A 12759-nucleotide genomic window follows, 5' to 3' on the forward strand; every position below is an offset into this window, starting at 1 on the left:
CTGTGATACAATTGTATAATAATAATAATAATAATAATAATAATAATAATAATAATAATAATAATAATAATAATAATAATAATAATAATAAATAACTCCGCCGTTGCCGGTCCCAAGCCCGGATGAGAAAGGAGGAAGGTTGGGATCAGGTTGGCATCTGGTCCCGTAAAAAAACCCCCGCCAACCCATACAATATGGTGAAAAAAACGAATAAGAATTCCATACCGCATCGGTCGTCGCGCGGGTTAACAAGGGCCACGGCGGATGTTGGGGTCCCTGGACATCCGTCGACAAGTGGGCTACAAGTGGACCAGCCAACAAAACGACAAAAATATAGTGCAGATGAAAACCGTGCCATAATGGCCTGTTACTACAACTCAGAGCCAGAAAAAAGAGGCTATTTAAAGCGAATGTATGAATTATGGAAACAACAATATCCAGATTCAAATGTTAGTGAACAACGACTAGCAGATCAAAGGCGATTTATTATACGGAATAAAGTGTTTAGTGAAGTTGAACATGAGGAAATTCAGGCAAATTGCAAAACCCAAAAAACAATATCACAAGCGGAAATAACTGATATTCAAGACACAACTAAAGACATTATAGTAGAACTCCCAGAAGAAGCTCTCGGGGAGGAAATAACATCACCACCACTAGAACCAGTTATCATTGAACCAACTGATGAACTAACTCAAAAACAAAAAGAATTGAAGGATAAGATCATGGAGCATTTTCTGCTTAATGAGGAAAGGCAACGTTTACCATCACTAAAAACTGTGCCTAAGAAAATTTTGGCCCCTATCATGAAAATGGTTAATGCAGTGTTTTCAACAATTGAACCGGGATCCATCTTGGAAACAAACCAGTTAATGTACAGCGCAGCTGTAATAGTCACTAATGAACTAGGCATTAAAATTAAAATACCTAGTCACACAACAGAAAAAGCATCAAAGCCAAAGTGGAAAATCCGTTTAGAACAAAAAATCAAAAAATTAAGGGCAGATGCTAGTAACTTAAAGAACATGCATGAGCAACGGCTTAAAAACAACAAAATCATAGATCGGCTAATCAGAAGATATAGATTGGATACAAGAAACATCAATGAAGCTGTAGAGATTGTAAAACAGCAGATAACAGCAACAGCTAGAAAAATTGAAAGATATGAGGCACGAATCATCCAATATAAACAAAATCAGCAATTTCGATCAGACCAACGGTGTTTTTATCAAAGTCTTAGTGTGAATCGTGACACCAAAAGTGAAAAACCAGAAAAGCAGGCCACAGTTGAATTCTGGAAAGAATTGTGGGAAAATGCAAAGGACTACAACAAGGAAGCAAAGTGGATACATGACTTTGAGAAAAGCATTGCCAACAAACAAATGCAAGTATTAGAAATAACAACTGAGATGGTCAAAAATCGAGTTAAAAAGGTAAAGAATTGGACATCACCTGGAAAGGACCAATTACATGGTTTCTGGCTCAAATATCTGACCAGTTTACATGCAATATTAGCCAGGCAACTGAATGAAATTTTACAAAAGGGCCAAATTGATGAATGGTTGACAACTGGAAAAACATACTTGATTCAGAAAGATCCAACTAAAGGAACAACACCTGAAAACTATAGACCAATAACATGCTTGCCAACAACCTTCAAATTACTCACAGGCATTATTGCAGATAACATGATGGATTATTTGGAAACAAACAACATCTTGCCAGTAGAGCAAAAAGGCAACAAAAGAAGGAGCAGGGGCACAAAAGATCAGCTTCTAATTGATAAAATGATATTAGAAAATTGTAAGAACAGAAAAACGAACTTGAATATGGTCTGGATTGATTACAAAAAGGCATTTGACTCACTGCCACATAGTTGGATCATAAAATGCTTAGAAACAACTGGCATTAGCAAAAATATTACATCCTTTACTGAAAAGGCAATGAAACAATGGAGAACTGAGTTGGCAGTATGGAATGAGAGCTACGGAATGGTTAATATCAAGCGAGGAATTTTCCAGGGTGCTTCACTTTCACCTCTTCTCTTCATCATCGCAATGATCCCACTATCAGTAATCTTAAAAAAAATGAAATTAGGCTACCAAACAGCCAAAAAAGCTGAAAAAATTTCGCATTTACTATATATGGATGATTTGAAACTCTATGGAAAGTCAGAAATAGAAATCCAATCATTGACAAATACAGTCCGAGTATTCAGCACCGATATTTCAATGCAGTTTGGCATGGAAAAATGTGCCACTGTATCCATAAAAAGGGGCAAAATCACTGCATGTGAGGGAATTGAAATGCCCAATGGCCAACTAATTAAATGCAAAGAAAATGAAGCCTACAAATACTTAGGCATTCTGCAGTTGGATAACATCAAGCATGGAGAAGTAAAAACTATTGTCAGGCGAGAGTACACCAACAGAGTTAGGAAAATTTTAAAATCTAAATTGAATGGTGGAAATACAATCAAGGCCATAAATACCTGGGCAATACCAGTTATAAGATACACAGCTGGCATAGTTAACTGGACACAAGCTGATTTGGACCTTTTGGACCGAAAAACCAGGAAACTAATGACAATGCACTACAGTTTACATCCACGTGGTGATACTGATAGACTATATCTGCCCCGAAAATCAGGTGGCAGAGGATTATTACAAGTGAAGCAAACAGTTGAAGAGGAAAAACATGCACTGGCTGATTATTTAAAAGAAAGTCAAGAACATCTATTAATCGAAGTAAAGAACAAAAATCTACTGAAGGCCCAACAGACAAAACAAGAATACAGAAAAGATGTGATAAAATCAAGAACGGAGAGTTGGCAGAACAAAGCACTGCATGGCCAATTTCTGGAAAAAATAAAAGATAAAGTGGACAGTGAACAAACTTGGTTATGGTTAACAACAGGTACATTAAAGAAAGAAACAGAGTCACTAATCCTGGCTGCGCAAGAACAAGCTATCCGCACAAATGCCATTAAGGCCAAAATCGAAAAATCCTCTGATGATGCCAAATGCAGACTTTGCAAAGAAGCTGACGAAACTGTTGATCACATACTCAGCTGCTGTAAAAAAATCGCGCAGACTGATTATAAATTGCGGCACAATTCAGTAGCACAAATGATCCATTGGAATTTGTGCAAAAATTATAATATTAAAACAGCAACAAACTGGTGGGAACATCAGCCTGAAAAAGTCACCGAAAATCAGATGGTCAAGATCTTGTGGGATTTCCGTATACAAACGGACAAAATACTGGCGCATAATACACCAGACATCACACTGGTTGAGAAAAATAAGGTCACAATCATAGACATCGCAATACCAGGTGATAGCAGGGTCGCCGAGAAGGAACATGAAAAAAGCGCAAGATACCAGGACTTAAAAATCGAAATTCAACGACTATGGCACAAACCAGCAGTGGTAATTCCAGTGGTAATTGGCACACTGGGTGCTATTCCAAAAGCACTGGAATTACATTTAAAACAGTTAAAAATTGACAAAATCACCATCAGTCAAATGCAAAAAGCCGCACTGCTTGGATCTGCACGCATATTACGAAAATACATTACGACGTCCTAGGCCCCTGGACGGGGCCCGACTAGTAACCAATGCCAAATCCGGCAAAACAACTGGCCGCTGTGATACAATTGTATAATAATAATAATAATAATAATAATAATAATAATAATAATAATAATAATAATAATAATAATAATAATAATAATAATAATGCAACCCGTATCAATCATTAGCACCAGTCAATGCTATTTGTGATGCATTTTTGAATGTTCAGTTGGCTGAGTTTCATGTTTTATGAATAAAGTATATATAATAATAATAATATTGGATTATTCACCAGCACCTTTGCCAACAGCAGCTCCTCAATCTTCAGTTGTTGAGATCCTTTGAGATGTTCCAGAGAGCTGCTCTTAGCATTCAAAGTCACCATATCAGAGATAATTTTGTATCCTGCCTTTCTCCTTTTTACTAATAACACAAGGTAGCAAACATACCCAACACATCTTCCTCCTCCTATTTCCCCCACAACAGTCCTGTGTTAGGATAGGAAGGGATGCTTGAGAGGATAGGAAAAGGGCTTAAGGGGGAAATGGAGAAAGAGGCCCAGGGAAAGGGAGAGGGAGTGAAGGCAATAGGGACCATAGGAGAGGCTTCTGTCGGGCAAGCCAGAGGGAGAGAAGGGGGAGAGGAGAGGCTTCTGTGGGGCAGGCAGGGGAATCCATGAAGGAAGAGAGGCGGTGGAAGGAGAGGCCAGCAGGCAATTCAAGAGAGAGGGGGGGAGGGAGGGAGGGAGAAGGGATGACCAGCCACATGAATACCATCTCATTATGTGACCTAACAGCTGGGAAGACTGACCACCACACTATATGATCCAGGCCAGTAGAGGTCCCTGAGTGAGGAACCAGCGTGGACTGGCGTCATATCAAGAGAGCGAGAACACCAAATCCAGCAGCCCTTTCAAGGGTAGTGCTATCATCTATGTATCTATCATCTATCTATCTATCTATCTATCTATCTATCTATCTATCTATCTATCTATCTATCTATCTATCTATCTATCTATCATCTATCTATCTATCTATCTATCTTATCTATCTACCTACCTACCTACCTACCTACCTACCTACCGTATATATTTGTGTATCCTGTCTTCATCCTTTTTACTAATAATTCAAGATGGCAAACACATGCAACACATCTTCCTCCTCCTCCTCTTTTTTCCCCACAACAATCCTGTGAGGTGGGTTTGGACTGAGAGAGAATAACTAGCTCAAAGTCACCCAGCTGGTTTTCATGACTAAGGCGGGTCTTGAACTCACAGTCTTCCTCTTCCTAGCCTGGTGCTTTAACTACTAGATCAAACTGAATCTGACTCCCATCTCAATATCAAGGTCATTTTTGGGGTCCCTCTGATTGTTGACCCCTGACATTTGGATATATCTCCCTGCAATTTTCTTGGTAAAAAGTCAGGAGTGGCTTCCCATTGCCTGCTTCCTGGGGCTGAGTGAGAGTAACGGGTCCTAAAGTTGCCCAGCTGGCTTTGGGCCTAAGTCAGGATTAGAACTCATGGTTTCAAGCTTGATTTCATAACAATCACACTAGATTGGCTTGGTTTTTTTAGTTAGTAAAAGTCATAGTGGCTTAAAGCAAGAAGAAAAAAGAGTGTTATTGTCAAATAATGTATTTATTTAATGATGTATTTCATTTTTATAATTCCATTAACAATTCTATTTCAATTTTGGCTTGAGTAAGATGACCAGACGTCCCGCTTTTGGCGGGACACCCCCGCCTTTTGATGCATATTCCCGCGTCCCGCCCGCTTTTTAAAAAGGCACGCTTTTTTTGGCGCTGGCAGCTCCCGCCCATCAGCTGCTGGGCTGGCTCATCGTTTCGTTCTATGCTACCTACAAATTTAAGCCAGCCCAGCCTGCCGCTCACTAATTTGATTGGCTGGACTCCAGCCAATCAGTGAGCTGGCCAACCAGCTCACTGATTGGCTGGACTCCTTAGCTGAGGACACATGCGCGAGTTCTCCATTTTATTTCGTCTTTCTTTCTTGTTGGGGTTGCAGCTGCTGCGCTTACTCACTGGTGGTGAGTATGTTTTGTATTGTCTAATTAATTTGGTACCGTGGGAATCGGGAGGCGCTGGGGGGAGGAGACGTTGCTGGTCGCCGCGTGCTCCCGCGCTCGCGGCTGAGGAGGGGGAGGAGGGGGAAGCAGCCCGGCGTTGCTCGCGGAGGAGGAGGAGGAGGGGTGGAAGGCAAGCAGCCCGGCGTTGCGTTGCTCGCGGAGGAGGAGGGGGGAAGGCAAGCAGCCCGGCGTTGCACGCGGCGGAGGAGGAGGAGGGGTGGAAGGCAAGCAGCCCCGCGTTGCGTTGCTCGCGGAGGAGGAGGAGGAGGGGGGAAGGTAAGCAGCCCAGCGTTGCACGCGGCGGAGGAGGAAGCAGCCCGGCGTCGCTGCTCGCCGCGCGCTCCCTCGCTCGCGGCCAGGCTTTGGTGCTGCCTTTCCCGCTCTGTGCGTGCTGCCCAGACCAGACCTCTCTTCCTTCCGTGGAGTCCGTTTGTGAATCCATGGGATTCGCCGCGGAAGGAAGAGATATCGGGGGAGCGGCGGACGCCAGCAGAGAACGTCCCCTCGCTTCTGGGCCTCCCCGCTGCTGTCCCGATCTCTCTTCCTTCCGTGGAGTCCGTTCGTGAATCCATGGGATTCGCCGCAGAAGGAAGAGAGGTCGGGGGAGCGGCGGACGCCAGCAGAGAACGTCCTCTGGCTTCTGAGCCTCCCCGCTGCTGTCCCGATGTCTCTTCCTTCCGTGGAGTCCGTTCGTGAATCCATGGGATTCGCCGCGGAAGGAAGAGAGGTCGGGGGAGCGGCGCCGCCAGCAGAGAACGTCCCCTCGCTTCTGGGCCTCCCTGCTGCTGTCCCGATGTCTCTTCCTTCCGTGGAGTCCGTTCGTGAATCCATGGGATTCGCCGCGGAAGGAAGAGATATCGGGGGAGCGGCGCCGCCAGCAGAGAACGTCCCCTCGCTTCTGGGCCTCCCCGCTGCTGTCCCAATCTCTCTTCCTTCCGTGGAGTCCGTTCGTGAATCCATGGGATTCGCCGCGGAAGGAAGAGATATCGGGGGAGCGGCGCCGCCAGCAGAGAACGTCCCCTCGCTTCTGGGCCTCCCCGCTGCTGTCCCAATCTCTCTTCCTTCCGTGGAGTCCGTTCGTGAATCCATGGGATTCGCCGCGGAAGGAAGAGATATCGGGGGAGCGGCGCCGCCAGCAGAGAACATCCCCTCGCTTCTGGGCCTCCCCGCTGCTGTCCCAATCTCTCTCCTTCCGTGCAGGAGAGGTTGGGGCGCTGCACGAACGGACTCCTCGCGGCCGCTCCCACGCTCTCGGAGACAGCGATCCCATGCACGAAGAGGCAGGAGGAGAGGTTGGGGTGCTGCACGAACGGACTCCTCGCGGCCGCTCCCACGCTCTCGGAGGCAGCGATCCCATGCACGAAGAGGCAGGAGGAGAGGTTGGGGCGCTGCACGAACGGACTCCTCGCGGCCGCTCCCACGCTCTCGGAGGCAGCGATCCCATGCACGAAGAGGCAGGAGTCCTCTGTGGGAGCTCTGTCAAAGCGCACCTTTCCCGTGTCGGCGGCTGTATTGACCGCCCCGCTGCTTTCTCTTCCGCCTCCTCCTCCTCCCCTTCTGCCATGAGCAGCAGCAACGGCAGCCGAGCTGGGAAATGGGCGCTTTGGCAGGGCTGTGGGAGCCCTGTCAAAGCGCACCTTTCCCGTGTCGGCGGCTGTAGGGACCGCCCCGCCGCTTTATCTTCTTCCTCCTCCTCCTCCCCTTCCACCCGCAGCAGCAGCAACGGCAGCAGAACCGGGAAAGGAGCGCTTTTGAAGGGCTTCCGCCACGCCCCCAAGGACCGCTGACCTCGCGCCTCCGTTTCTTCTTCTTTCCCAGCCTTCCCAGTTAGCTTGCTTGAAGCTCCGAGGAGGCGGGAGGAGGGTCGCAGGAGTGGAAGTGGGGGGAGGTCTTCCCAGCCGGGAAGAGCTGAGAGGCTGCCGGCCCCTTTCGCAGGAAAGTTAACTTTTCTTGGCGAAATCCTGCCCCCCCCCCCCCGCGTGGGTGAGTGGTAGGCTGTCCTCTTCCCGCAAGCCGCCCGGAGTTACCTGTGTGTGAGGTGGGCTGCCCTATGCATTTGCGTGTGTGCGCTGGAAAGAGAGTGAAAAAGAGAGGGAGAAATAATTATATTAATTAGATAGATCAGTCTTTCTCCACCTTGGAGACTTGAAAGTGTGTGGACTTCAACTCCCAGAAAGGGAGTTGGGAGAAAGGGAGAAAGGAGGAGAGAATGAAAGGATGATGGAAAGAAGAAAGAGGTAAGGAGAGGAGGATGGAAAGGAGAGAAAGAGGGGGAGAGAGGGTAGAAAGGGGAAGAGGAAGAGCAGGAGTAGGAGAAAGGTAAGGGAAGAAGGAAGGGAAAGGAGAGCAGGAAGGAAGAAAGTAGAGAAGGGAGGAAGGGAGAAAAGAAAGGGAAAATAAGGTGGTGTTATAACAGGAGGAAGGGATGGTAAACAAAGCAACCCAAACTGTATATTATAACCTATTAAATGAAATAATAAATGTATAAGAATGATAAATGTTAAAACACTTGTAACCAAATGACATGCTATATGTGATGATGGGTTTTTTTCTTTTTGTTTTGTTTTTATTGTTGTGGGTATGTGTCGTCTATGTAACAAAAAAAAATAAAAAAGTTGATAGGCAAGAGGAAGGAGGAAGGAAGGAAAAAAGAAAAAGAGGGAGAGAGGAAAGAAGAAAAGATGGAACTAGAAAGCAAAGAAGGGAGGGAGGGAGGAAAGGGGAAGACAGGGAAAGAGTAGAAAGACAGAGAAGGTGAAGGTAGATAGGCAGAAGGAAGGAAGAAGGAAGAAATAGGAAAGGAGGGAAGAAGGAAGGAACAGAAGCGAAGAAATGGAAAGAGCAGAAAGACAGAGAAGGTAGATAGGCAAAAGAAATGAAGCTGAAAGAATGGAAGGAGGAAGGAAGAGAAAAAAAGAGGAAGGGAGTGAGTGAGGAAAGAAGAGAGGATGGAAGGAGAAAGGAAGGAAGAGAGGGAAAGAGCAGAAGACAGATAAGGTGAAGGTAGATAAGCAAGAGGAATGAAGGAAGAAGTGAGGAGTCTCGAGGAGGGGGAAAACATTTAGTGACCAAAGTTACAATGGCATTGAAAAAAGTGACTGATGACCATTTTTCACACTTAGCGACCATTTTCACACTTAGCGACCGTTGTGGCATCCTCATGGTTACGCGATCAAAATGTTGATGTTTGGCAACAGATTCGTATTTCTGATGATAGTTTGAAATGGTGACAGTATAAATTATTGCTGGTGTAATACTTAACAATGGTTTTTAAGGATTTCTTTTATTTATAGAATACCTTTTTTATTATTTTGGGGGGATTTTTACTTTTAAATTGTTTATAAAATGTATTTACTACAAGAAATGTTCCTTTTTGCAAATGTGATCTTTGCAAATCTTTGTGATGCAATATGTTCAGACCAGGTTTATGTGTCTCAAAGTGGCTGCTATTCTATGGGCAGGCCAGGTTGGTGCAAGGCAGCTTTGCCAGATTTGGTGTGTTTCACCCTCATTGAATTTTATATCGTATAAAGAATGGAAGGAGGAAGGAAGAGAAAAAAGGAGGAAGGGAGTGAGTGAGGAAAGAAGAGGATGGAAGGAGGGAGGAAGGACCATTTTTGCGACCATTTTTCACACTTAGCGACCGTTGCGACCATTTTTCACACTTAGCGACCGTTGCAGCATCCTCATGGTCACGTGATCAAAATTTTGTTTGGCAACAGATTCGTATTTATGCTGGTTTCAGTGTCCTGGGGTGACCTTTTGACAAAAAATTTTTTTTTTAATCAAGCCCCCCCCCCCCCCCCCCCCCGGTAAAGGGTGTCCCTCTTTTCCAATCTGAAAATCTGGTCACCTAGGCTTGAGCCAAGTGACACATTTAGTCCCCATAGTGCTCACATCTCCTATCTTGATAACAGAAGGCATGTCTTGTTTTTGTCTATTGTCTTCTTCATCTTCTTTTTCTGTTGTTACACTTAATAATCACTGATTTGTTTCATTTCAAACAGCATAAAACTAATAATGTCACTCTAAAGTAGAACAATACTTACAGTTTCAGGCCTTGTGTGTGTCTTTACCCCCAGCATATTTAACTCTACAGCCTCTTGTATGAATGGGGTTCAGCTTCCAAACAGCCCCTCGAGGACTGGAAGAGATTGTTTTTTTAAACAACACCTAAGCCATTGCCTGGTCAAGAGTCCTCCAACTTTGGCAACTGTAAGACTTGTGGACTTCAACTCCCAGAATTCCCCCGATGGGGCTGCTAGTCTCCAGGTCCCGTCTGCTCCCTTTTCTCCAAGAACTCCCCCACTATGTTTTTCCCACCCTCTGTTAACCTCCGAGCTGTTTGGCACCCCTCTGGCCTTCTTGTTCCATTCACTTAGGTTACCTTCCCCATCCTCCAGTCTATCTGACCCCCCTTCAGCTACCACTAAGCTGCACCCCTTCAAGATCCGTTCATTACCTCTACCGCTCTTGGCCCCTCTGTTCATTTCTTCATCTCCTGGCTCCACTGGTCAATTCCCCTGGTCTCTAGTCTCCCATGTGACCTCCCCTCTGCTGATTGCCCTCCAGCTCCACCATGCTGGATGGGGAATTCTGAGAACTGAAGTCCACACGTGTTACAGTGGCCAAAGGTTGAAGACCCCTAGCTAAGTCCTTCAAATGCTTCATTGTGCTCCTCCTCTTCCAGCCTCCCTGCACAATTCTCTTTAGCTCCATTCTTGCAGATGAGATTAATGGGATTGGGAGTGAAAAATGATTTACTTTGCTTTCAGTGATTTGGTGAGACAGCCAAGCTTGAACAGGGACTCTAGAGGGACTCATTAATAAGGCAGAGCAAGAGGCTGCCATGTTTCAATTCTCAACTGGCAAGAGTCAGAAGGATTCCCCAGAGGGAACTTTGGACACATGTTGGAATGTGAGGAAGCTCAGCCCTTTTCTCTCTGACCGTCAGGGTATCACAGGCATGTACAAAAGGGAAGATCTTGCACAGGAAACATCTGCTTTCATCAGTCTGATGGCCCATATGGTGGAGGAAACCTTTTTTTTTTTTTTTACAAATCTTTTTATTTCCATTTCATTCTATACAATCACATGTTTACTGTGCAACCGAGGCATATAACATTGGGTAATAAACACAGCCCTCACTTTTATAGAAAATGCCCCCTACAATACAAACCCAATATACCGCCTTAGCCCACCATACACCCTCTTTCATCCCCCTCCAACTTTCATTCTTCCTTCTCTCATACCCCTCTACACCTACTTCCCCTCCCCCTCTATCTAACCCTAACCCTATCACTCCCTCTCTTAATCCATTCCCTCCCTTCCTTCTCCAGTGGAGGAAACCTTGATGCTCCAACCTTGCTATTTGCTTTGACCCAAAGGACCTAATTTCTCTGCTCCCAAAGACCTCGTCTCTCACCAACTTATGGTCACCAACTTATGGTCAGGAAGTAAAATCAAGAGGATGTTATTAGCTTGCTAGGAATTCAATGTTCCTTTCAGTCCCAGGCCATATTTTCCCATTTCTCCAGATATTTCATTGTACACCAAGATTTACTTCAGTTTTCTAGATTTTGCATAGAACAGAACACAGTGGAGGAGCAAAATAGAGTCAAGTAGAACAAAACGGAATACAGCAGAACAACAGCTTTATTTGGCCAAGTGTGATCAGACACAATCCATGATTCACCTATAATTATTTTAGATAACTTACGTAAGTATAAAAAGATAGAAAAAGAACTAGGATTTGTAAAAAATAATAATAATAATAAACCTGTGAGGCTATAAAGCTTATATTGAGAGTAATACTTGCTGAAGCCCTGCTAGGGTTTGTTGGATCATGACAATTATGTGTCAAAAGGAAACTGGCTAAAAAGGGGGAAGGAAAGAAAAAATGAAGGGAAAGATTACAGAATATACCAAGTTATGGGCACCTACACAATCATTGACTGCAACTAACATGAAACAAACAAGCATGATCCATAAATGGGATGGGGAGCTGTGACAGACATATAAAATCATGATTGACAGGCTTATATCTTTAATGCTGATACACGATGCTAAAGCCCATAGAGCTCCTAGGACACCTTGGTTTTTTTATGCAGAGAAATAGAAATGATGATCAAGTTATTCCTTCATTGGCTGATTGAGTGATCAGTGTCAGAAGAATAAAGGAGGCTGAAGTAGCAAATAGCTAAGGAAACTCTGCTTTAAAGGCTTTCAGAGATCCCCGCTTGGCAAATAGGGATTTTTCCAAAGTTTTGTCTATGGAGGTTCCTTCTTTTAGGGGAGTGTCAGGCAGGCACCAAGAGGCAAACAGAAATAGGGCAGAAGGGTCAGTCCAACCAAGGAAGCGTCTGAGAATGTATGGAGCAGAGTTGCTGTGCTGGCATCAAAAAAACTCACTTGTCCCCCTTCGCAGTTGAGAGAGACGCGGATCCTCTTGGGCTCCTCACTCAGGAACAGGTCATAGCATTCTGACGGAGAGGCGGCCGTGTGTTTCCCTCCACATTTCCAAAACTCCCACCGCCTGGTCTGCTCATCAACATTTGTTAAGTTCACTGGCTTGTTGGCAACCCCTACACCCCATCCTCCTCTATCTCCTACCATAACTTCCCAGAAATGTCTCCCTGTTGAGAACATCTGACAGCCAAGGACACAAGGATTATATACAAATCTGTTGCGGTCTGAGAAACGATTGTTTTCTTTAACTGGCTCAACTCCTCTGACACTTTTTTGATCTTTGGAGACATCAAGGCGGTCAGGATGGGCTGTGTATGGATCCAGAGTTACATTCACTGTAAAGGGAAGGGAAGGGGAGTGAGGGAGTGAGGGAGGAAGGAGAATAAAAGCTTCCGGCAGTAAAATCAACAGGATGTTATTAGCTTGGTAGGAATTCAATATTCCTTTCATATTTTCCCATTTGTCCAGATATTTCATTCCACACCTGAAGATTTACTTCAGTTTTCTAGATTATGTGTGGAACAGAGCGGAGGAGGAATAGAGGAGTAGAACAGAACAGAACAACAGTTTTATTTGGCCAAGTGTGCATCAGACACACAATGAATTTGTCTCCACTGCATTAGCTCATA

The 12759-nt window shown here is 44.9% G+C and overlaps 1 protein-coding gene and 1 long non-coding RNA gene across 3 annotated transcripts in view; both read right to left on the reverse strand.

Moving 5' to 3' along the window:
- Positions 1-12759, reverse strand: part of LOC148047717 (uncharacterized) — a 70071-nt gene that overhangs the window by 24498 nt on the left and 32814 nt on the right. The gene's annotated exons all lie outside the window — the stretch shown is intronic.
- LOC148047719 (zinc finger protein RFP-like) overlaps positions 11300-12759 on the reverse strand; it is a 32904-nt gene continuing 31444 nt past the window's right edge. For both annotated transcript variants that reach the window (XM_087711684.1, XM_087711685.1), the window contains exon 7: positions 11300-12465. In XM_087711684.1, the coding sequence (XP_087567810.1) occupies positions 11951-12465 (515 nt within the window). In that variant the 3' untranslated portion in view covers positions 11300-11950. The remainder of the gene's footprint in view (positions 12466-12759) is intronic.

This window comes from Thamnophis sirtalis, unplaced genomic scaffold (genome assembly GCF_051295495.1).
Source record: "Thamnophis sirtalis isolate CommonGarterSnake01/CBP01778 unplaced genomic scaffold, rThaSir2_p1.2 scaffold_3, whole genome shotgun sequence".
NCBI classification, from domain to species: domain Eukaryota; kingdom Metazoa; phylum Chordata; class Lepidosauria; order Squamata; family Natricidae; genus Thamnophis; species Thamnophis sirtalis.